The sequence below is a fragment of the Enhydra lutris genome, unplaced genomic scaffold, assembly GCF_002288905.1.
Source record: "Enhydra lutris kenyoni isolate GAN:26980312 unplaced genomic scaffold, ASM228890v2 scaffoldscaffold28, whole genome shotgun sequence".
NCBI lineage: Eukaryota > Metazoa > Chordata > Mammalia > Carnivora > Mustelidae > Enhydra > Enhydra lutris.
Window position 1 is genome coordinate 4078315 of NW_019154112.1, and position 25018 is coordinate 4103332.

A 25018-nucleotide genomic window follows, 5' to 3' on the forward strand; every position below is an offset into this window, starting at 1 on the left:
AAATAGGACCCTTTCTAAATCACTTTCAGGTTTTGGTCCCTCTGCAATGCAGCCATTGGCTTAAAAATTAATTTTGTGCCTGTATTTTAAAAAGCTAAGTGAGTGACTGGAAGTGTAGTTAGTATAGACAGCTTGCTTCTCTCCCAGCAGAGGAGCAGAGGAACAGCAGAAGCCAGAGCTGAGGGCAGGAGGCAGGAGCTAGCTGGTTTGGGGTGGGGAGTAGGGTCTGGTACCCCTCTCCTTCTAACTGGGATCCCAGGGAGAGGGATTGAAAGGAGCATGGGGGTGGAAAGGAATGAAGCAGTTCTGCTTCCTGGGGGCACAGAGATGGGGCCATGCTGTGCCTCTGCAGACGCTCAGTAGCACAAGAGAGAGGCAGCCCTCCCACAAGGTTTTTACCATCCCCCATCACTTCCCTGAATCCCTTGCCCCACCCCCCAGTACAGTTAAACCTCTCTCTGATTTGGAATGTTTCATTCAAGAAGATGACCACTCTGAACAAGTGACAGAATTGGAATGGCGGTGTCTATTGAAATGCACGTCTTCAAAACACATCCACTTAAGTAGGACTCAATGAACAGGGCTTTTCCACTCGAGGTCCTCAGGGAGCATGCGTTCATGAATAGATAGGATTCAAAAGTCTGTTGGCTGGTACCCTCCTACAGACACGTTCCCACCATTGATTTGCTTAGCACACCCTTTCTTCAGAGCTGAAAATTCAAGCCCAGTTTTTGTTCAAATTATGAAAAAACTCCAAATCCATAGGGGTTCGGATTAATGAGGTTTTGCTGTACTGCCTCCCCTTGTTCCCTTAACACAAAGTTCCTACCTTGGATTGGGGGTGGACTGGGAGGGGGTTCCAAGAGGAGGAGGGAGGCTGGGTAGGGGAAGATACAAGGGGTTAGGTTGGGGGTGAGATAGGAACTCGTTTCTTTTGAACTGGTTTCCTGGTATGACTCCCTGGGTTGAAGGCCCGTTAGGAGTCAGGGGGTGAGATTCTCTTCTCCCTGATCCCAGAAGATGTACCTTCTACTTCAGGTGAGAAACAAAATAGGAAGATGGGGGTGGGAGGGCTTGTCCTGGGGGCAGGGAGGGGGACATGGTTTATGGAGTGGGCTGGTCATGGAGGGGGGCATGGCTAAGGGGGCTGGCACCCAGGCCCCCGCGAAGCGTCTCAATAAGTCCGCGCTCTCCTCTTTGGTGTCTTGCAGGAGAGGCAGCTTCCCCCCTTGGGTCCAACAAACCCGCGTGTGACGCTGGCCCCACCTTGGAACGGCCTGGCCCCCCCAGCACCGCCCCCCCCACCCCGGCTGCAGATCACCGAGAACGGCGAGTTCCGAAACACCGCAGACCACTAGCCCACCCAGCACCATAGACCTTCCTCTCCCTCCCCATGCACCCTGCCCTGGAACAGCACCCACCACCAGGACTGGATGTCGCCGAGGGACAGCGGGATTGCCTCCCTGAATGCCTCCTTGGGGGGCACCAATCCCCCACCCCCACCGCACCATTTCCAGGGGGGGAAGAGTGCGGACCCTTAGCTGTCCCCTTTTCCTTCCTGTTGGGGTGCTGCCCCCTGTGACCCCCAGGGACCCTTGCCCCAGGACACCACCTACCCCACACAGACCCCTTCACTCCGGGGTGCTATCCCCATCCTCTGCCTCATCGTTCCCCTGAGCACTGGGGGACAGACCCTCACCCCCACCCTGGGGGTGTGGCACCTCCAAACTTTCAACTTCAGGGTGATTTTTTAGCAGTAACCAGAGCTGACAATCTAACTCCCCTCCACCGCCCCATTTTGGCCTCCCCTGTCCCCCTTGTTATGGGGAGGGGACCCCGGGTGAGGGGGCCCTATTACCCCTTGATTTCTCAGGAGCGTCTGGGGGGGCTCAGCACGCACAAACTCCTTCTTCTCCTACTACTCTTAAATTTACTCCCTCCCCACCCAGAACCCAGATGGGGTGGAGGGGCCACCGGGGCAGGGAGGGGGCGGCAAGGGGGGAATGGGAGTCGTCTCCCCTTCCTCCCACACCTGATCTGCTCTTGGCTGGTCCCAGAGCGGGGTGAGGGGGCTTATGCCCCCCCCTCCCCCAGTGTGTTGGGTGGGGTGGAATTGAGGTTGGGTGAGGGGTTAGGGTCTAGGAGGGTGTGTATGTTAGGGAGGACAGACTAGTTGGTCTGCCCTACCCTGACACACACAGCCCCCCTTGCCCCTCCCCTCTCTCTTCTTGGTCTCTACTCCCAGGGGGAGGGGGGAACTTACTCTAGGAAAAGCCATGTCTCTCTCCCCCAGGGTGGGGGGACCTGTGTTGGAGGAGGGGTGTTGGGGGCCCCCCTTCCATGACTCTGTCCCCCCGGGGGAGGTAGGACAGGGCTGGGCTTCCCTCTCATCCTCCCCCCTCCCCAATCTCCCTCCACCGCCCTCCCTCCCGCCAGCTCCACAATTTTTCGGTGTTTCTGTGTACATAGCTCTCTGGCGGGATAGGGGAGGTAGGATGGATGGGGTTTAGGGTGGGTAGGTCATGGGAGGGGAGAAGCCCCTCCTTGGCACCCCCTCTTCCCTGACTGCTGTCCCCTACCCAGCCTTGCCCCCTCATCCCTTCTTGCGTTTGGTATTGAGACTCCTTCCAGACTTCACCCTTCTTTCTTTTGTATGGACAGTTCCCCTTCAGTCCCATCCCCCTACACATATACACCCAGCCGGGGCCAAATTTATACTTATATAAAAGTTGTAAATATGTGAAATTTTATCCCTGTGCCCTTTCCTTGCTTTCCCAACCTCAGACCCTACCCCTGGACCCTCTTTCCTCCTCTCTTTGGCTGTTGTAATTATCTGGGGTTTGTACTGTACATATTGGGGGTGTGTGTGTGTGGGCTGGGGGCAACCCCTCTGTACAGAGCTTCCTGGCCCCCTCCCCCCCCACGCTTCCCTCCCCCTCAATCACCCTAAGGGTAGGGAGATGCTCTTCCTACCTGTTTTATTTTGTTTTCTCGTTCTCCCTCCCCACCCTATCCCACCCCACTCCCAGCCTTCTCTGTCCTTCCCCACTATCCCTTTTTCTCCACTCCCAGCCCCATTTCCTTTTTTTCTGGAGTGTGTGGTGAAACAGAAAAATCATGTTTAATAAACGGAGATTGTTCTTTTATCGCTGTGCTGACTTTTTCCTAAGCTGGGACCTCCAGAAGGACTAGCAGGGTCCTGCTTTTTGACAGGAAGCTGACAGCCTGGGAGAAACCATATCCCTGCACGATGCCAAAGCCTCCTCCAGAATATAATTCTCCGGACCCAGCGATTTATCAGATTTGTTCTGTTTTTGAGCCGGGGGTTGTGCACTGGCCAAGCTTACCCAATCTAGCTCTCACCTTAACCCGAATGAATAAAGAGGCCAAGGAACATTATCTGATTAAGAAAAATTCCAAGTACATATGTACACACAAATACATACATGTTTAGTAATTACCTAGATATAAGGTTTATTTAATTGCTAGTTAAAATGCTACCTCAGGGAATGGGGTAAAGAACTTGGTTTCTTAGCAAATCTTGAGTTCTAATCCTAGGCCCATCACTTGCCAGCCTCGGTTTCCCCCGAGGAAACTGAGTGCGGCAATACCTACCTTGCAGGGATGGGGAAGGATACGAGGTGACGTGGACCATGGCCGGCCCACACAATAGATGCCCACTTAATCTCTCCCTCTCAGCACCTAGCTGGGGATGGGCGCTACATTTAATCACCCGCGGGGTTTAGGGGTCGCCCCCTCCTTCTGGGCTACGGTCTCCGGTGGACTGTCCCGCGGTCCTCCCGCAGGCGCTGCCTCCCCATCCGCCTCCGCGCGGGGCCAAAGACCTCCTATCATCACCGCCTTCTCTCCCGCGCAACCAATCAACACGAGGCTTGTAGGCCACTGCCTTCCGATTGGCTGCGGCTCTGGCAACGCCCACCATGCCTGGCGTTGGCGTCCGGCGGGAAGGCGGAGGCTTCCGGCGCCGAACTGAGCAGTGACCGCGGACGCGCTACGACCCTGTGCCGCGTGTGTACCGGCGGGGGCGTGGCGGCGGGAAGGGCTTCCCGGCCGGTGCTCACGCTCTCCCGGCGGCCGCGGCTTCCTGGGAGAGAAGGGCACCTCTGGACACCGTGAGGAGTGTAGCGGCGGGCGCTAGCGGTCAGGGGCAGGCGAGGTCAGGCGCGTGGCTCGAAGGACCTCCTCATCTTTCTCCACAGGCCCAGGAAGTGAAACCCCGGTTGGTCTTTTATGGTTGTTTCGTTTTTCTTTTCTTGGTGGGGGAGTGCGCGGGACTGATGTGCAGAAACTACCACTGACTGAAAAGTTTCCGCCGGTTGGGTTGGGGAGGCGGGTGTTGTGTGAGGAGACGTAGTTGTCCTTACCCAGAGCTTCTGTGACCCCATCTCTTTCCTCCACAGCCTTCATCCCGCGAGGGGGTCCGCGCCCAGCCCTTCGTCTCCTGTATCCATCCTCTGGGATCTCGCTCTTTCTGAAGCGGCCGTATGGATACCGCGACGCCTGTGCCCCCTGTACCCCCCTCCCCGACCTGCAACCCGGCCCCACGGACCATCCAGATCGAGTTCCCGCAGCATAGCTCAGTGCTACTGGAAGCCCTGAACCGCCACAGGCTAGAGGGAAAGTTCTGTGATGTGTCCCTCTTGGTGCAGGGTCGGGAACTTAGGGCTCACAAAGCAGTGCTGGCCGCTGCCTCTCCTTACTTCCATGACAAACTTCTTCTGGGGGATGCGCCGCGTCTCACTCTGCCTAGCGTCATTGAAGCCGATGCCTTCGAGGGGCTGCTGCAGCTCATTTATTCAGGACGCCTCCGTCTGCCACTGGATGCTCTCCCTGCCCACCTCCTTGTGGCCAGTGGCCTCCAGATGTGGCAAGTAGTCGATCAGTGCTCAGAGATTCTTAGAGAACTTGAAACCTCAGGTGGTGGAATTTCAACCCGTGGGGCGCCCTCTTACCACACACTTCTTTCCACCACATCCTCTCCAGGAGGCTGGTGCATTCGCTCTTCCCCTTTCCAGACCCCCGTGCAGTCTTCCACCTCTACTGAGAGCCCTGTTTTAGGGGAGGGGAGTGAACTGGGAGACGTGTTACAGATTCAAGTTGAAGAAGAGGAGGAGGAGGAGGAGGAAGAAGAAGATGAGGAGGAGGAGGACCAGGGGTCCGCATCGCCCTCTCAGACACCTCAGCCTCAGAGAGTATCAGGGGCTTTTCCTTGTCCTCATGGATCCCACCCATTGCCCATATCCACTACTCCCCGCAGGGTTTCAGAAGGTGAGAGTGCACCACTTGAGCCCCCTGCCCCTCACACTGCACTGCCCCCCAAAGTCTTCTACATTAAACAGGAACCCTCTGAGCCTAAAGAAGAGGTATCAGGGGGTGGAACTCAGTCTGGAGGAACAAAGGAGGAGACCAAAGTGTTTCCTGGAGGGGACACTGAAGGGAATGGACAGCTAGGGTTCTTGCTGCCCTCAGGAGCAGGGGGGACATACGGAGGAGGAGGAGGACCATCCTGGAAACCAGTGGATCTTCATGGTAATGAAATCCTGTCAGGGGGTGGGGGACCTGGGGGTGCAGGGCAGGCTGTGCACGGGCCTGTCAAGTTAGGAGGTACACCCCCTGCCGATGGAAAACGCTTTGGTTGCTTGTGTGGGAAGCGGTTTGCCGTGAAGCCGAAGCGTGACCGGCACATCATGCTGACCTTCAGCCTTCGGCCCTTTGGCTGTGGCATCTGCAATAAACGCTTCAAGCTGAAGCACCATCTGACAGAGCATATGAAGACCCATGCTGGAGCCCTGCATGCTTGCCCCCATTGCGGCCGTCGGTTCCGAGTCCACGCCTGTTTCCTTCGCCATCGGGACCTATGCAAGGGCCAGGGTTGGGCCACTGCTCACTGGACTTACAACTGACTGCTGAGGCTGTACACTAATTTCTAGGATAAGAGAGCCACTGCTGCTGTTGGATACTTTCCCCTCACAACCGTAGCACCCCTCTCCTGGATCTTGTAATCATGCCAAGAAAATAGGTACATTCTGGATATCTTGTTCTTAAGTGTGGGTGTCAACCTGGCAGATTTGGGAAGTCCTATTTCTCATCTCCAGGTTTTTGCTAACCACCCCATTGGAAGGTAGTTTACAGGGCATACATAAATTGATCACTTGCCCATAATCGACCTTATTATGGAGGAAACCAGACTTCAGATTAGAAGTTTGTTTGGTGAGAGAAGAGTTAGAGCAAAAAGATGTAATGATAAATGTTTCGTTTTGGTCTCCATGTGGTATTAGAGGAGCTGGTCTCCCTTGTAGGGACGTTTGATTCCAAGGTCTAATAATTCCAAAACTAATAAGCTCTATGCTCTCCTCTCCCTTGTCATTGCTGAAATGATGTAGGCAGAGTTTTTTTTAAGTACTCTTAAAAAGAAAGAGTACTTTCTTTTGTTCGCTCTTTCCGGAGGCTTCTCCGATCATAACTTGCTCTGCACCTTCCCAACACTTCTGTTTTTAGTGTTGTAGTTGAGCACTTTAACAAATTGAGCATTCCATGTGTCATTCTTAGAACCCTCTTTTTAATAGAGGATGTTCCTTCAACAGCCTGTGCCTCTTGTTTACCTTTGTCTACCACTGATCACCCCTATATTGATCACAGTGATTGGAGTGTGACCAATGAACTCAGGAGATGGCCACTGACCTAAAATGCTCTCAGGGTAGCACCACTATTGAACAAGTGGCTGTTGTCCGAGGTTGGGACAGCACATACAGAAGGCTGAAGAGTAACTGTACAGTAGGACCACACCCTCTTCCTTTCCATCCCACTCACACATGATGGGCCCTTTGTTGAGAGATAGAAAAGTAGATATTGGAATGGGGAGATTGTCACAGGTTACTTAATTTCTTTAAATAAACTTTGCCCTGAAACCTAAGCTGGCAATAGACTGGATTGAGTAATTTATGTGGGAGAGAGAGCCTGAAAACAGTTGCAAAGACTTGGATATGTTCCTTATGCAGCAGGGTTATGATTTTGGGGGAAGAATGGGATGGTTTCACATTGGTGCAGAGAACACTGTCCTGGATGTCAGTGGGCCAGATTCTAGGCCCTGACCTGCCACTGAATGATCTCAGGTAAGTTACCTTGTCTTTCAGCATATGAACTGGTTTTTGTTTTTTTTCGTGGGGTGATCTGGATCTCCAAATTGCTTCTCTTTTTATTTTTTAAAGGAGTTGGTTCACATGATCTTTACCTATAGTCTTCCCTGGCTTTATGTTTTGTGTATGTTTAGTTGTTGTTTGGTTTGTTCTATAAACATTAAGTGCGATGAACATGCTAGACCCTGTTATACTCCGACCTCAAAAAGTTCACAGTCCCTACCAAAGCTAGACAAATAATGACGATGTGGTATGGTAAGTCCATTACTACAAGCTACTGTAGTGGTATAAAGGAAGCCAAGAGAAGCCCTTATAAGCCAGCAAAGGTTTCACAAAGATCTCTGTGTACCAGAGCATGGCAACAATGTGGGTGGGTGAACGTGAGTGGACATGAGTCGAAGTCATACCTAGGGCCAGGATTCATAGCTTTCCCCAAAGCATGTTCATTAAAAGTTGTTACGTATGGCACCCAGAAGAGGCTGAAAATGTGACTTTATCACTGTGAAGGTGAATTCTAGCTGTGATCTGTCAGCCTCTCTAAAGAGTCATGCCCTGGTACCATCTCCGTGGTAAGGACTGTAAACACATTGGGAAAGGGGTCAGGGCTACCAAATCACACCCACCTGCCATTCTTTTGGCACACGTTCCGTGGGTGGCTACAGACACAGCTCAGAGATACTACAGGTCCAGTCCACTGCAACAGAGCTACTCAAATGAATTGTTTAGCTTCTCAGGGCATATAGAAGTTAGGTTTTTATAATAGCCTATTAAGTGTGCAGTAGCATTATAGCCATAAAGAAAATGTATCACCTAGGTGGTTCAGTCAGTTAAGCATTGGATTCTTGATCTCAGCTTTGGTCTTGATCTCAGGGTGGTTAATTCAAGCCCTCCATTGGGCTCCACACTGCATGGAGCCTACTTAAAAAAGAAAAAAAATCTATCTTAAAAAAATACTTTATTGCTAAAAAATACAATCATCTGAGCTCTCAACAAGTAGTTATCACAGATCACCATAACAAATATATTAATAATGAGAAAGTTTGAAAAATTGAAAGATTTCCAAAATGTAATACACTGACACAAAGTGAGCAAATATTGTTGGAAGAATGGTGCCAGTAGACTTGCTCCAGACCTTCCATTGCAGACCTTCAAGAGACATGTTATAAGCCTTTAGTTTGTTAAAAAGCAAAAAGCAAAAAAACAAAACAAAACAAAACAAAAAAACCCCTGCAATATCTGCAAAGTGCATTAAAGGGAAGCATGATAAAGTGAGGTGAGCCTATCTATCATTGAGCAGGATCCTTTGGTTACAAGCAAGGGAAGCTGGCTCTGACTAACCTTATCAAAGCAGGAATCTATGGAGGTATGTGGGAAAGTATGCTTATATACTTCCTTTATATGGAAGTATGCTCCTTAAATGAAAGGAAGGGGTAAAGGACCAGCCTTTGGAAGGTTAAGACCTTGGTAAGGATAAGCTCTTGGGGTCCAGGGAGCAGGAACTCCTGGGGAATCTTTTCTGGTCATATGTTTTGTGATGATGATCTAGTCATTCCTATTTCTTGTGTCACTTAAGATAAAATTTCCCAGGAGAGAGGAGCACCTGGGTGGCTCAGTCATTTGAGAATCCGACTCTTGGTTTTGGCTCAGATCATGATCTCAGGGTTGTGAGATCAAGTCCCACATAGGGTTCAGCACAGAGTCTGCTTGAGATTCTCTCCCTCTCTGTCCCAGGTCTGTCCTCTGGCCAGAGCACCCTGGTGTATTCCACCAGGGCAATAAAATGGGCATGTAATCCTTAAGGGGAAGGCCTTAAAGTCCTGGGATAGAAGGGTAGAGAATGGTGCTAGCCATCCCACAGGAACACCCAATCTTCACATGTTGCCCATCTTGAGATCCTTAAAGCCTCCGATATATCTGGCACTTAATAGATGCTCAAGAAATGGTGAACCTGCCCAACCTCACCCTCTGCCCTCTGAATTTAAGGCAGGATTATTTCTTGCCTTTCCTTAATCCCCATAGTGCTTTGTAATTTCTACTGTAAGCCCATTAAAATACCACATCAGAGTTTTGGTTTTGTTTTGAAGTTATTAGGAATTAAACAGAAAACAGGTTGCACTATGAAAGACCTGGATTTATACCTGGTGCCCCATCTCAGTCATGGAACAGCCTTTTGTAGTCTCCTCAAAAAATGGGCTCTGTGACCCAGGATTTGGTATGCCCAGGCTTGTGAGGGGCCGTGCAGATGTTCCCACTAGCCCAAAAACAACAGTATGGTAGCCATGCCCTCCAATGGCTTGCTTATGACAACCCACACTATTACCCACGCCACCTAGGTTCCACTTCCAGTAACAGCTTCTGCGGAAGTGCAGAGTATCTTGGGAAAACCATCCCTAACTACTCCAGTCTCCCCAGAGCCAACCCGGGTCACTGGTGGGGAAACTTCTCTTTTGGGAAGTCCATTCTCCCACCCCTGGCTACAGTGCTGGAGTCTTCAGATTGCTTGGAATCTTCCAGGCCTCCAGCAGCACGATCATTTGTGACTTAGCTCTGGAAGCAGCCTGGTGGCCAGTCTGTCAAAGCCAGCACCCGCCCCAGCTTTGAGTGGCCATCACCAGCTACCAGACTTCAGGAGGTGCTAGGCTCATGAGAGCCCCACCCCTCCCCATAGACTAGGCAGGCAACAGCGAGCAGAAGCAGTTGGGTTCTTTTATAACAAAACAGCGAAACACCAAAAAGGAAGTTGAGAGAAACCCACTCTTTATTATCCAAGCCACACACAAGCCTTCCTGACACCTGTAAACATAACGCCTTGCACAAAGTGGAAAATAAACTCCAAGCAACCAGTTTTAAAAAAGATTTAAACAAATTTAAAAGTGTACCTTTTTGCCTCTGTCCTTTCCTCCTTATAGTGGAAGAGAGGTCACTCCTTCTACCAAGGCTAGCTCCCTTCCCAGAGCACTTGCTCTTTTAATTGTCCCCTCCGTCCAGCATCTTCACTCTCTGTCTGGAGTTCCTTGTTCACTCTTAATCATGCTCACAGGTTTGTAAGAGTTAGTACATGTAAAATGCTTAGAATGGTGCCTTGCCCTCAGAAAACTCGATAAATGTTAACTGTTATTATGAGTGAAACTGTTAGTTCCCCACACCTTTACTGGGATCAGTGTTCTCACTGAGGGCACATATATAAACGGAAAAATATTTTCAACTTAAGGGGAAATGTTAACCTTTCTCATAAATGCTAGAGTTCTTCAGGGGTCTTTTCACCCTTTTCTAACTTTATACACTCCTCGGTGATTTTTATCCACTTTTCTAAGTTAAACCATTTAAATACTGATGACCCTTAATTTTATATCTCCAGTTTTCCTGACAACGCCCCCCCCCCCGACCCACTTAGATTTCCTCCTTCTTTCCTCCCTTCAACAATAGGGCCTGCTGGGGCACCTTAGTGGCTCAGTCGCTGAAGCGTCCGACTCTCGATCTCAGCTCAGGTCTTGATCTCAGGGTCATGAGTTCAAACCCCACATTGGGCTCCATGCTGGGAGTGGAACTACTTACAACAAAAAAAAACCCCAGTAGGGCCTGCTGTGTACCCAGCACTGTTGAGAGGAGCAGGATTGGCACATTAAGAGATGGCTGTATACACCAGCTATGTAGGTGCTTCATAGACATCTCAAGCTCAATATGTCTAAAATACTGTACCTGTCTCCAGCCAGCTGCTTCCATTGTTTCCAGATTTAGTAAAAGTTCCACCATCCACCCAAATGCCTAAGACTGGAAGCTGGGAGCGTTCTTGGGCACGTATCTCACCTCCCATACCTGTCCTACCAATCCTAGCTCCTAAATATTTCAAACTGATGCATTCTTTCGTTCCCGCTACTACCACTGCAATCTTCCGTCTTGCTTCCCTCTCTGTCTCCGCACACTATGGGCATCTTTCTAAAGCGTAAAGTACTGTTTCATTAGCTCTCTAGAACCTTTCATTTGCTCCCTCCTGCTCTTGGATGAAGTCCAAAGATCCGCTCCCAATTACTTCACTCTTGCCACTCATGTCTCCCTTGGGCCTCTGCATTTTTTGCCCCTCATGCTCATCTCTGTGCCTCGATGGTTACCTATCTAGAAATAGTCTTCAGTGGGCTAATTCCTACTCTCTTCAGATACCAGCTGAAGCATCACTTCTTTTAGAAAGTTGATCATTAGGCCAAGGTAGGACCTCTGCTATGTGCCCTAGTAGCCCGAGTAGCTCTTACTTCACTGCATCATGAAACTTCCTTGGCATTCCCATATGTATGTGCCAGCTATCCCCTATTACCCATCATATGTGGGTGCTGTTTAGGCATGCTGGACAAGGCTTGCCTTCGTAAGATTACATTCCAGTCCTATAAGGAAAATAAACCAGATCATAATGTGGAGCATAACAGAAAAGGAAGGCACACTGTACACATCGATTTAGTGTCCAAAGGAGAAGATCCAGACATGCAAAGTAGGGAAGGAGAGATGATTCTAGTACAGTGTTTAGTAGATGCAAAGGCCAAGAAAGAAAATGAGACTGGTATGTGTGACAGGAAAGCCAGCGGACTTGGGAATGAGATGTTGTCTTTGTCTATTGGGGCTGCTATAACCATACCATAGGCTAGGTGGCTTATAAACAACAAAAATTTATTTCTCACGGTTCTGGAGACTGGGAGGTCCAAGAATAAGCGCCGACAGATTGAGTGTCATGAAGATCTGCTTCCTGGTTTCTAGATGGTCATCTTCTTACTGTGTCCTCACATGGTAGAAAGAGAAGGGAAGCTTTTTGGGTCTCTAGAAGGGCACTAATCCTATTCATGGGGCTCTACCTTCATGACTTAATCACCTCTCCAAAGCCACCCCTCCTAATACTTTCACAGTCAGGGTTAGGATTTCAAATGTATGAATTTTGGGGGAACACAAACATTCAGTCCATTGCAGATGTAATTGAAGAGGTGGGTTGGGGCTGGGTTATATAGAGCCTTTCAGATCCTGTTAAAGCATTTGGATTTCATTCAAAATGCAATGGGAAGGCAGTAAGAGTTTAAAGTAGGGGAGCAATGATCTTTTAACATTTCAAAGAGATTCCTCTAGCTACAGAGGGAATATGGATCATTAGGGGGCAAGAGTGGAAACGGGGAGACCAATTAGACTACATCAGTAGGGCAGCCAAGAGGTGGATAAAAGCAGCAGATATGGAGAGAAGTAGATGGATTAAAGCTATTATATTTGGAGGTAGGACTGACACAGGACATTCTAACAGATTAATACAGGGATTGTGGGAAAGTAAAAAATCAAGCAAGACCACTAGAGTTTTGGCTTGAGTAATTGAATAAGAGGCCATTTACTGAGTGGAAGACAGGAGTAGAAGAACTTAGGAGTGGATCAAGGGTTTTATTTGAATGGCTAGAAGCAGCTGGCTGTACTTGTCCAGTGTTTTTCTACACCAGGGGTTAGCAAACTTACGCTATAAAAGATCAGATAGTAATTTTAGGCTTTGCATGTCAAGAAGCAAAATCAAAGATATTATATAAGTGTATAAAAATTAAATTTCCACAATTTTTTATTGACAAAACTCAAAGTATAATGATTGAGTACAATTTTTTTAATAATATACATCTGCTTAATTGAGGTACAAAGTTGGTGTTCCCTGTCATCAAAATCAATTGCAAATGTTTATTTGTTAATGCTGATCTGTGATGGGACTTCTTGTATTTTGTCTTTGAAAATGTCTTCATACAGATAGTACTGCCAAATACTGTTATTAATCCAATACCATGTAATTTTAATTGAGCGTATTCATCACCTGAAAGGCATTTATAGAATTCTTTTATATTCTTCCCTTGAGATTTGCCTTTTATCATGTCGTTACTTTATAGATTAATCACATCCAAATGAAGGTTAGGTGGAAACTTCTCAATTGCACAATTAAATGAAATACAGAAATTTTCTTTGCACTGTATCGAGGTTTGAAAAACACTGCTGGAACTGTAGTTCAAGCTCAGAAAATATGTGTGCTGCAAATCCATGTGGGAATGGGGATCTTGCTTTTTGTTTTAACTTTTGATAGCACAAGAAGTATATACAGCAGCTTGACATTGCCTGTGATTCAACAACTTTGATGATTTTGCTGCAGTATATGTTTCGTATATTGGCACTGCTTTGCTTGTAATTTTATTTTATTTTAAAGATTTTATTTGTTTGTTTGACAGAGAGAGACACAGTGAGAGAGGGAACACAAGCAAGGGGAGTGGGAGAGGGAGAAGCAGGCTCTCCACTGAGCAGGGAGCACGATGCAGGGCTCGATCCCAGGACCCTGGTATCATGACCTGAGCCAAAGGCAGACACTTAATACTGAGCCACCCGGGCGCCCCTGCCTTATAATTTTAGATTGAATTCATTAGGAAACATCACCATGTCTGCAGCAAGTGTCCACCCCATGGATGAATGGATAAACAAAACATGATATTTACATACAATGGAATTTTAGTTAGCCTTAAAAAGTTGGGAGATCCTGATGCATTACAAAACATGGGTAAATCTTGAAGACATTATGCTAAGTGAAATAAGCCAGTCACAAAAGGAAAAATATTGTTTATTTTCATTTATATGAGGGATTTAGAACAGCCACGTACATAGAGACAGGAAGTAGAATGGCGGTGGCCAGGGGCTGAGGAGAGGGGAAATGGAAAGTTATTATTTCATGGGTACCGAGTTTCAATCTGGGAAGATGATAAAGGTTCTGCAGATGGATGGTGATGATGGTTGTGCAACAGTGTGAACACACTTATCGCTTCTGAGCTGTACAATTGAAAATGGCTTAAATGATAAACTTTATGTTACATATATTTTACCACAATAAAATGAACAAACAAATAAATGAACTATGAATAAACTAATGGATCTAGGCATTGGGCATCAGTGGCTGCAAACACCACAAAAAAGGAACAACTGAACCATATGTGCTTCTTATGGAAAATACCACCACCACCTACGAATCAGTCTGGCCCCAAATAATGAACTTGAATGTGATCAGACCTCAAAATATAACTACCAGTTCACAGAAAATGCAGAGGGTAGGGAAACGTGTTAAACCACGTAACAGTGAAGTGATCAGCAAAATTGAGACTGCAAGAAATTCTGAGGAACAAACACACCCCATTTTCTTCACCAAAATAATTGTAAAGGGACAAAGGGGAAAGAGGGAAACCTGTAGTTTGAAAGATCTTTTTTTAAAGTTTATTTATCTATTTTTTTAGTAATCTCGACACCCAACATGGGGCTTGAACTCACGGCCACAAGATCAAGAGTCTCACACTTCCAATGGAACCAGCCTGGCACCCCCTAAAAGACTTTAAAAGACATATTAACTAGGGTGCCTGGGTGGCTCAGTTGGTTAAGTGGCCAACTCTTGATTTTCGCTTGGGTCATGATCTCAGGGACGTGAGATCGAGCCCCACACCTGCTCCATGCTCAACAGGGAGTCTGCTTGTATTCCTTCTCTCCCTTTCTCTTTAACCCTCCTCATCCCACTCGGGCTCTTTCTCTCAAATAAACAAACAAACCAACCAACAAACAAATAAATAAAACACATATTAACCACAGTGCACAGACCTTATCTGGATCATAGTTTTTTAAAAAGGTTTAAAAAACAACAATTATGGCCCCTAGGAGACAACTGGGGACTCAAGAACTGACTAGACATTTGATGATATTAGGAGTCACTCTTAAAGTTTTTGGTTGTGATAAGGGTATTGTGGTTAAGGTTAAAAAGAAGGGCCCTTGTGTTTTGATGGCATTGGTGATTTATGGGTAGATAAATTTATCTATAGTTATGGATTGAATAAAAATATTAAATATACACATATATGAGCTCTAGATAATTGTATAAATTAAATTATAATTTGTGTATATATTGCCAGTTTTTTTTTAAAGACTGAGAAATAAGTTTGGGAATAGCTATACATGTTAAGAGTATCTGATCAGAAATTTTATAAAGACTTTTTAAAAAATTTTTATATTTATTTGAGAGAGAGAGCATGAGCAGGGTAAGGAGCAGAGGGGGAGCGAGAGGGTGGAGTGGAAAGAATCTCAAACAGACTCCGTGTTGAGCTCGGAGTCCCATGTGGGACTCGATCCCACCACCCTGAGATCATGACCTGAGCCAAAACCAAGAGTCGGACACCCAACTGACCGAGCCACCTAGGCGCCCCCAGAAATTTTATATTATAAACACATTCTGGTTTGTGTGCTGGTCCAAGTTAATAAAACATTCTGCTTGACTCTTAAAATCACTGGTTGCTCTATGCATTGATGTAGAAAGATTTCCAGTATATTTTGTTAAGTGGAAAAAAAGCAAAGTGTAGTTACACGTAATATGCTATGTTTTGTATGGGAGACAGTGAGGGTGGGGAGCAAATAAGAAAAGTGCATTTGCTTATATTTGCAAAAAGAAGCACTACTAGAATAAACAAGAAAACAATAAAAATGGGAAAGAAGTTGAGGGAAGGACAGAAAGAAGACTACATGTACTTTAAGATTCCTCTGTGTGTACTTTGAATCGTGTAATTCCACTACCTAATCAAAAAAATAAAAGAAATTTTTGGGACACCTGGGTGGCTCAGTTGCTTGAGAATCTGCTTTCAACTCAGGTCATGATCCCAGGGTGCTGGGATTGAGTTCCGCCTTGGGCTCCTTGCTCGGCAGGGAGCCTGCTTCTTCCTCTGCCTGCCGTTCCCCCACCCCCTGCTTGTGCTCTCTCTCTCTCTGACAAATAAATAAAATCTTTAAAAAAGAAAAGAAAAAAAATTTAAAAATTTTTTTAATTTGAGAATAAATAAATTGAACCATATCACCTTGGCAGCAGCATCACAGAAAGAATTCTGAAGACTACGACCTTAAAGGGACCAAAAACAAAAACAAAAAAACCTCCAGCTATAATTTTAAACCTTTATTTACTTATTTTTAAATATTTTAATTTTTTTTTTTAAGTAGGCTCCTTGCCCAACATGGGGCTTGAACCTACAACCCTGAAATTAAGAGTCACGTGCTCGGGGCGCCTGGGTGGATCAGTGAGTTGAGCCGCTGCCTCTGGCTCAGGTCATGATCTCAGTGTCCTGGGATCAAGCCCCGCGTCGGGCTCTCTGCTCGGCAGGGAGCCTGCTTCCTCCTCTCTCTCTGCCTGTTTGTGATCTCTCTGTCAAGTAAATAAATAGAATCTTTAAAAAAAAAAAAAAAAAAGTCACGTGCTCTACCAACTGAGCCCGCCAGTTTAAACTTTATTTTTTTAATTTTTTAAAAGTTTATTTATTTGACAGACAGAGATCACAAGTAGGCAGAGAGGCAGGCAGAGAGAGAGAGGAGGAAGCAGGCTCCCCATTGAGCAGAGAGCCCAATGTGGGGCTCGATCCCAGGACCCTGGGATCATGACCTGAGCCGAAGGCAGAGGCTTTAACCCACTGAGCCACCCAGGCGCCCCTACAGTTTAAACTTTAAATCCTTAAATATTAAATTCTCTTAAATTTTAAACTTCTTTCAGAAGTTCTTTTGTTTGTGGTATTATCAGTAATGGAATTTCGAAAATATAGTTTTTTTCTTATAAATAGGTTAAAGTATAAGTAATTATATTAATTATATTAATAATGTAAATAATAAACTTTTAGTATAAGAGAAAAGATACTATGTCACCAAAGAAACTAAGTAAAAACATAATAATGTGAAAAATGAAAAATCAATATGAACTCATGAATTTTCAAATATGTGTTTTTCTAGTTCTGCCCATGGAAGTGGATTAGAATCAATGAGCAACTCTAGTGCCTTTGTTGTGATCTCTAATACCATTCCCCATTAAAACAAAGAATGGCCTTGTACAGCACAGGGAATATAATAAATAATATTGTAGCAACTTTGGTGACAGATGGTAATAGACTTATTATGGTGACCATTTCTTAATGTATATAAATATTGAATCGCTTTGTTGTACACTTAAAACGAATACTATAGTATATGTCAACTATTCTTCAATTTAAAAAATTTCTAAAGAGTAACAATGGAAAATGAAAGAAATGAACAAAAAACCAAAGCAAATTATGGTTTCTTTAAGAAACTGTTGGTTCCAGGTCTAAAGCAGGCATTTTTCAAGCTGTGCCTGGGACATGTTTTTATGTTAAAAACAAGAAAGCTATAGAAGTGGGCTGTCTGGGTGGTTCAGTCATCCAAGTGTCCAACTCGCTCTCAGCTCAGGTCTTGATATCAGGGTTGTTAAGTGGAAAAAAAGCAAAGTGTAGAACAGTTACACGTAATATGCTATGTTTTGTATGGGAGACAGTGAGGGTGGGGAGCAAATAAGAAAAGTGCATTGGAGAGCAAATAAGAAAAGTGCACTGCATGGGAGACAGTGAGGGTGGGGAGCAAATAAGAAAAGTTCAAGTCCCATGTTGGGCTTCATGCTGGGCATGGAGCCTGCTAGAGATGAAAGAACGAACAAACAAAAGAAAAGAAAAGAAAGAAAGAAAGAAAGAAAGAAAGAAAGAAAGAGAGAGAGAGAGAGGGAGGGAGGGAGGGAAGAGGAAGGAAGGAAGGAAGGAGAAACCAAGCTGTAGAAGAAAATGTCATATCAAAAGAACCCAGGAGCCCATATGAAGGTGTTCCTGCTGAACAAAGTTACAACACTCTGAGCAACTAAAAGAGTGATTGTATTGAACACACTGAATCGATGAAAATTCATTATTTTGTAATGATACCCAAAATGAGAATAGTCAAGAAGTCTCACTTTTACCATTTAAGGCAACTATTAAAACAACTACTTACTTTGAAAATTGGTATAATTAGAGGGAAAATAGTAAGCATTTATTTTGCTCTTTCAGTAAAAATTTATTTTAGGATAACTGAATAGTTCTAGATAATGAACAAAACCTTCACAAAATGCTAAGTAATGTAAAAGAAATAAAAGAATTAGAAAAAGCATAATTTCACAAGCTCCAACAAAACTAGTGACTCAGGTAAGGATTATCAATTGGTGTTAAAACCAATAGATGAAAAAAAGAACCAACAATAGATGATTGGTTACTGTAAACATGCATATAGAGTCAAAGTAACACCATGCAGATTACTTTCTAGTTTCAAGAGGGAAAGCATTAACTGTAAATCAGGGGATCATGTCACCACCCTAATCTAGGAGTTCAATCTCAGCATCACTAATGGTTGATCATAGGTGTCTTCTAATGGGATACAGCATTAACTAGACAACAATATGATAAACTATATGATTTTATTCTTCCTAGTACCTTTTATCCTAGTTCAGGCATCCCTCAGGATTTTTAGGAATCCATTCCTAAAAACATGTTGGAAAGTCAATTTTTAGGTAGTAGGAGTCTATAAGTCATTATTCTATTTTTGTATATCATTATTTTATTTTATTAAATTCAATTAATTAACATATAGTGTATTATTAGTTTCAGAAGTAGAGTTCAGTGATTCATCAGTTATAATAATACCCAGTGCTCATTACATCCCGTGCCCTCCTTAATGCCCATCACCCGGTTACGCACTCCCCACTCCCCTCCCCTCCAGCAACTGTTCGTTGGTTTCCTATGGTTAAGAGTCTCCCTCTCTAGGGGCACCTGCGTGCCTCAGTGGGTTGGGCCTCTGCCTTCGGCTCAGGTCATGATCTCAGGGTCCTGGGATCAAGCCCTGCATCAAGCCCCGCATCGAGCCCCACATCAGGCTCTCTGCTCAGCAGGGAGCCTGCTTCCCCCCTCTCTCTGCCTGCCTCTCTGCCTACTTGTGATCTCTCTCTCTCTGTCAAATAAATAAATAAAATCTTTTAAAAAAAAAAGTCTCCCTCTCTGATTTCATCTTGTTTTATTTTTCCCTCCCCTTATGTCATTATTTTAAATGAAAACAAATAATAATGTATTTCCAGCATGTCTAAAAACCCCAATCAATTTCCCTCAGTGCTTGAAACAGTGTAGAAAAAATATATAACAATTAACCAGGTTTTTCTGCTTAATGTAAAGCCTTTAAAACACCAGTTACTTAATTGTTTAACACTTAATTAACTCATTAATGAGTTTATTCGTGCAGTAACATCAGATAGGAGTGTTTTCCTCTTAACTTCAGCAATTGCATACTGTAATGTAAATGAACAGTGAAATGATACGTTAAAGACACATAATGGAGGCAAATAACACTCAGCAATAGTGAAATAAACAAGTCAGGTTTTTAAATGTGGTTCCTGAAATTGCAGTGTCTCCTGAGTGAGGCTGGAGATGAGAAGGGAGATACGGAGGTTGTAGTCACTGTTGCCATTTAGTGGTGGATGAAGGTGAACAAGAATGAGCTTGAGAAGGAGTGGAACAGTAAATGTCTAAGGTTCATCCACGTCCGGATCCAAGAAGCTGGTGGGTAATCAGCTTTCCTTGGCAATGAGTCTCAGAAGTGAATGGTTGTGAATTGTCTTCAGAAAGTATTGACAAAGCATGACAAGAAACTAAAAATGGACAAGTGTTACATTCCATTTGCTTGTGCTTTGCAACCTCTGACCACCCTAGACTGTGCTGGAAATTGCGTTTTAAAAATATATATATTTATTTATTTTAGAGGGGGAAGAGGGAGATGAGGGGGAGGAGCAGAGGGAGAAGGAGAGAGAGAATACCAACCAGACTCCCCCACTGAGCGCGGAGCCTGATGCGGGGCTGGATCTCACAATGCTGAGATCATGACCTGAGCCAAAATCAAGAGTTGGCTGCTTAAGTGATCCAGTCACTCAGGTGCCCCAGAAATTGCACTTTTGAATGCGATTTTTCTACTCTTGTCATGATCATGATCTCTTATAAGCAACAATGATCATTCTGTTTCCATGATCTAAAATTTCCTTTAGTGGTGCCTGCCCAGCTCAGCTGGAAGAACATATGACTCTTGACCTCGGGTCGTGAGTTCAAGCCCCATGCTGGGTGTGGGAATAACTTAATAAATTACTTAAATTAAAACTTCAAAAAACAAATAAATAAAATTTCCTTTAATGATTCGTTGTCGAGTATTAGTCCGCTAGGGCTGGCATTTCAAAATACCATAGGCTGTGTGGCTTAAATGGTAGGTATTTCTTTTCTCACAGTTCTGGAGACTTGAAGTTCAACATCAAGATGCCGGGAGGTTTGGTTTTTCCTGAGGCCTTTCTCCTCGGCTGGCAATCTGCCACCATTCTCACTGGTTTCCTCACATGGTCTTTCTTTGTGCAAGGGCATCAGCTTAAGTTGTGGGGCGGGCTCACTTCAGTCCTTAACACTGCTTGTCCTCCAACTTAGTTCCTTCTAGCATTATTCCCTCCAGTGCGATGTATTCTTTGGAAGGAGCATGGTAAAGCTCTCCAGGATGAACAACATTTGAATCATTTGTCTGTATTTTCTCTCACACGAGAAATAGGGTATTCATAGGAAATGGAAGCACGTGCATACATGCATGTATCTTTTTATGCTTTCATCTCTTAATACACCATCATTTCCAATATACATGTTTCTCTAGTCCCTTTTTCTTTAAATTTAATTTTTTGAAGATTTTATTTTGTAAGCACTCTCTACATCCAACATGGGGCTCAAACTCACAACCCTGAGATCAAGAGTCCCACGATCCCCTGACTGAGCCAGCCAGGCGCCCCTCTCTAGTCTCTTAAGTTCACCTGCTTTCTTCACAGTTTTTCCACTTGAGTCACTTTCATTTTCTTTTTTCTTTCTTTTTTTTTTTTTAAAGATTTTATTTATTTATTTGACAGACAGAGATCACAAGTAGGCAGAAGAGAGGAGGAAGCAGGCTCCCTGCTGAGCAGAGAGCCCCAAGCGGGGCTCGATCCCAGGACCCTGGGACCATGACCTGAGCCGAAGGCAGAAGCTTTAACCCACCGAGCCACCCAGGTGCCCCAGAGTCACTTTCATTTTCTAATGTGGGAAATGGATACAGAAAATGCATAACATTAGACTGTGCATCCTTGCCCCAACGCCACCCTGTCTTCCAGGTTATTGTATCGTCACACCATCTTGATACCTATTGGTGTAGGATCTCCGACTTTGTTATTTTACTTCAAGATTGTATTTGCTATGCTTTGCCCTTTGCAATTCCAGATACATTTTAGAGTCCATTTGACATTTTCCACAAAATAAACCTGCTGGGGTTTTGCCTGCAATTACACTGAATCTATTGATCAACTTAGGAAGAACTGATATCTTTACAATATCGAAACTTCCACTGTGTGAATATTATACAATCTACATTTATTCAGTCTTTACTAGTTTCTATAATAATTTTCATTGTAAAATACACACAATAAAGATGGTGGCTTTGGCAGTGAGGGGCGTTACCACTGCTGCAGACAAGGACTCGCCCCCTGTGGCTTTTGTCAGGAAACGTCCCTAACCTCGAGTGAATGGAGAGAGCATTTTGCACAGTTTGGCCATGTACAAAAGTGCACTGGATTTCACAGAGGCATGGATTTAACAAACAGATGGGATTTCACAGGAGTATGGATTGGATTCTGTTTTCTTCAGAAAAACTTTAGAATGCACTATAAGAAAATTCTATCATTGATGGAGTAAAGGTCCACATTCAAGTTCAAAGACCATAAGTTTTATAAGGTGATCAAACATCTGATGAAAGATTTTTGAGGCTATTACTACCTATTAAATAAACAAAATTGAAAAAAATACCCATAATATAATACTTCACATCTTAACTATTTTAAAGTAATGTCGTGTTATGAAGTACACCCAAGATGCTGGGGAACCATCACCATTATCTAGTTTCAGAACTTTTTTAAAATTATTTTTTAAAAATTTTTATTTAAATTCAATTAGTCAACATATAGTACATCATTAGTTTCGGATGTAGAGTTCAATAACTCATCAGTTGTGTATAACAAACAGCCAGTGCTCATTACATCGCGAGCGTGCCCTCCTTAATGCCCAACCCCCAGTTACCCCACCCCCCCACCCACCTCCCCTCCAGCAACCCTCAGTTTGTTTCCTAGAGTTAAGAGTCTCTCATGGTTTGTCTCCCTCTCTGATTTCTTCCCATTTAGTTCCAGAACTTTTTCATCACCCCAAGCAAAAACCCTCTACCCATTAAGCAGTTACTCTCCATTCTCTCGTCCACACATCTCCTGTAATCTGCTTTCTATGAATTTGCCTGGTCTAAATATTTCATATAAATGGAATCATACAACATATAGCCTTTTGTGTCTGGCTTCTCTCACTTGGGATGTTTTCAAGGGTCATCTGTGTTTTAGAATGTATTGGTATTTCATATATTTTTATGTCGGAATAATATTTCATCATATGAATAGGTTATATTTTGTATATCCATTCATCCATTGATAAACATTTGGGTGGCTTCCACCTTTTGGCTATTGCAAATAATCTTACTAGGAACTCTGGTGAACAAAGACCTGTTTCAATCCTTATTTTCAGTTCTTTTGACTGTATACCCAGAAGTGGAATTGCTGGATCCTGTGGTAATTCCATGTTTAACTTCTTGAAGAACTACTCTTCTGTTTCCACAACAACTGCACCAATTTACATTTCCATTAGCACTTTGCCCATTTTTATCTTATTTTTTAAAATGTTTATTTATTTTTTAAATTTCTTTTCAGTGTTCCAGAATTCATTGTTTATGCACCACACCCAGTGCTCCGTGCAATATGTGCCCTCCATAATATCCACCACAAGGCTCACCCATCCCCCCACCCCCCCAAAACCCTCGTTAGTTCCTCAAGTCCACAATCTCTCATGATTCATCTCCCCCTCCAATTTCCCGCAACTCCCTTCTCCTCTCCATCTCCCAGTGTCCACCGTGTTATTCCTTATGCTCCACAAGTAAGTGAAACCATATGATAATTGACTCTCTCTGCTTGATTTATTTCACTCAGCATAATCTCTTCCAGTCCCGTCATGTTGATACAAAAGTTGAGTATTCATCCTTTCTAATGGAGACATAATACTCCATAGTATATATGGACCACATCTTCCTTATCCATTCATCTGTTGAAGGGCATCTTGGCTCTTTCCACAGTTTGGCGACTGTGGTCATTGCTGCTATGAACATTGGGGTACAGATGGCCCTTCTTTTCACTACATCTGTATCTTTGGGGTAAATACCCATAGACTTTGCCCATTTTTAAGTTGGGTTGTTTGTCTTTGGTTGTTGAGTTGTAAGAGTTCTTTACATATTTTGGATAGTAGAGCCTTTACATATATATTTGGCAAATATTTTCTCCCATTCTACGATATATATATTAAAGGTTTTATTTACTTATTCATGAGAGACAGAGAGAGAGAGAGAGAGAGAGGCAGAGGCGGGGGAGAAGCAGCCTCCCTGTGGAGCAGGGATCCTGATGCAGGACTTAATCCCAGGAACTTGGGATCATGACCTGAGCTGAAGGCAGACACTTAACTGACTGAGCCACCCAGATCCCCCTGATATATATATTTTTGACAAGTATTTTCTCCCATTCTATGGGTTGTCCTTTCACTCTCTTGATAGTGTCCTTTGATGCACAAAAGTTTTAAATTTTGATGGGGTCCAATTTTTCTATTTTTTGTCTTTTGTTGTTTGTGTCTTCAGTATCATATTTCAGAAACCATCGCTAAATATAAAGTCGTAAAGACTTCTCCCTAAGTTTTTTAAGAGTTTTATAGTTTTAGGTCTTTTGTTCGTTTTGAGTTAATGTTTGTATACTGTGTGGGCTAAGGTACCAGATTCAGTACTTTACATGTAGATTGTCTAATGTCCTTTCATTTCAGCCTGAACAGGTCCCGTTAGCATTTCTTATAGAGCAGATGTACTAGCAAAGATCTCCATCAACTTTTATCTGGGAATGTCGTAATTTCTTCCATATTCTTGAAGGATTCATTTTGCTGGATATAAAATTTGTGGGTGGCAGGTTTGGTTTTTTTTTTTTCCCCAGCTCTTTAATTACATCATCCCACTGCCTCTGGCTCCATGGTTTCTGATTAAAAGTCAGCTATTAATAGTTATTGATTATCCCTTGCACATTATGATCCACTTCTCTCTTGCTGCTTTCAAGATGCTTTCTTTATCTTTGGCTTTCAGCAGTTTGATTGTGTGTCGCAGAGTGGATCTCTTTGAGTTTATCTACTTGAAATTTTTTGAGCTTCTTGGATGTGTAGTGTCCCGTCTTTTTTCGCATTTGAGGGGTCAGCTATTAATTCTTCAAATATTCTTTCTGCCCCTTTCTCTCCTCTACTTCTTGGGACTCCCATTGGGCTTATGTTAGTATGCTTGATGGTGTCTCACAGGTCTCTTAGGCTCTGTTCATTTTTCTTCATATTTTTTTTCTTTCTGCCCTCAGACTGGAGAATTTCATTTGACCTATTCTTGATTCTTTTCTCTGTCTGCTCAAATCAGCTGTTGAAACCTCTAGTGGATTTTTCACTTCAGTTGTTTTACGTTCCAGCTCTGGAATTCCTATTTGGTTCCTTTTTATCATTTCTGTCTCTTTATTGATGCCCCCCTTTTCTCTTTCTGTGAATGGGCCATACTTTCTTGTTTCCTTGCATGCTTCATAATTTTTTGTTGAAAACTGGACGTCTTGAATATTATTTTTTTTAAAAAAAGGAAAGGAAAGGAAAATTACTCTTCAGGTCTTTCCAGATTGGCTCTGGGTTGTAATAACTCCTTCAGTGCTTAGGTAAGTCATTTACAACTCTTTCTTTGTCTTCCTTTCCTACTTGCGCTGAGCCTGAGGACCAGCCAGAGTGTGTGGATTTTGAGGTTCCCCAGTATACATGAGAGCTTTTTAAGACCCCTGTTTCCTAAATCTCCCTGGCTTTTCCTCCCAGCTTTTT

At 44.1% G+C, this 25018-nt stretch overlaps 2 protein-coding genes across 3 annotated transcripts in view; both read left to right on the top strand.

Annotated features, from left to right (window-relative positions):
- The window catches only part of LOC111152387 (synaptic Ras GTPase activating protein 1), a 30402-nt gene extending 28430 nt beyond the window's left edge, over positions 1-1972 (top strand). The window contains exon 19 of one of the 2 annotated variants that reach the window (XM_022510917.1): positions 1212-1972. In XM_022510917.1, coding sequence (XP_022366625.1) covers positions 1212-1358 — 147 coding nt within the window. In that variant the 3' untranslated portion in view covers positions 1359-1972. The remainder of the gene's footprint in view (positions 1-1211) is intronic. The other variant, XM_022510918.1, reaches the window with a different exon arrangement.
- Positions 1973-3996: 2024 nt separating this feature from the next.
- LOC111152287 (zinc finger and BTB domain containing 9) lies at positions 3997-6944 on the top strand. The gene is made up of 2 exons (XM_022510761.1): positions 3997-4240; positions 4422-6944. The coding sequence occupies exon 2, from the start codon at positions 4506-4508 to the stop codon at positions 5922-5924; it is 1419 nt and encodes a 472-aa protein (XP_022366469.1). The 5' UTR covers positions 3997-4240; positions 4422-4505; the 3' UTR covers positions 5925-6944.
- The last annotated feature ends 18074 nt before the right edge of the window (positions 6945-25018 follow it).

Coding starts and splice junctions, on each gene's coding strand:
- LOC111152287 (XM_022510761.1), top strand. CDS start 4,506: ATGGATACCGCGACGCCTGTGCCCCCTGTACCCCCCTCCCCGACCTGC.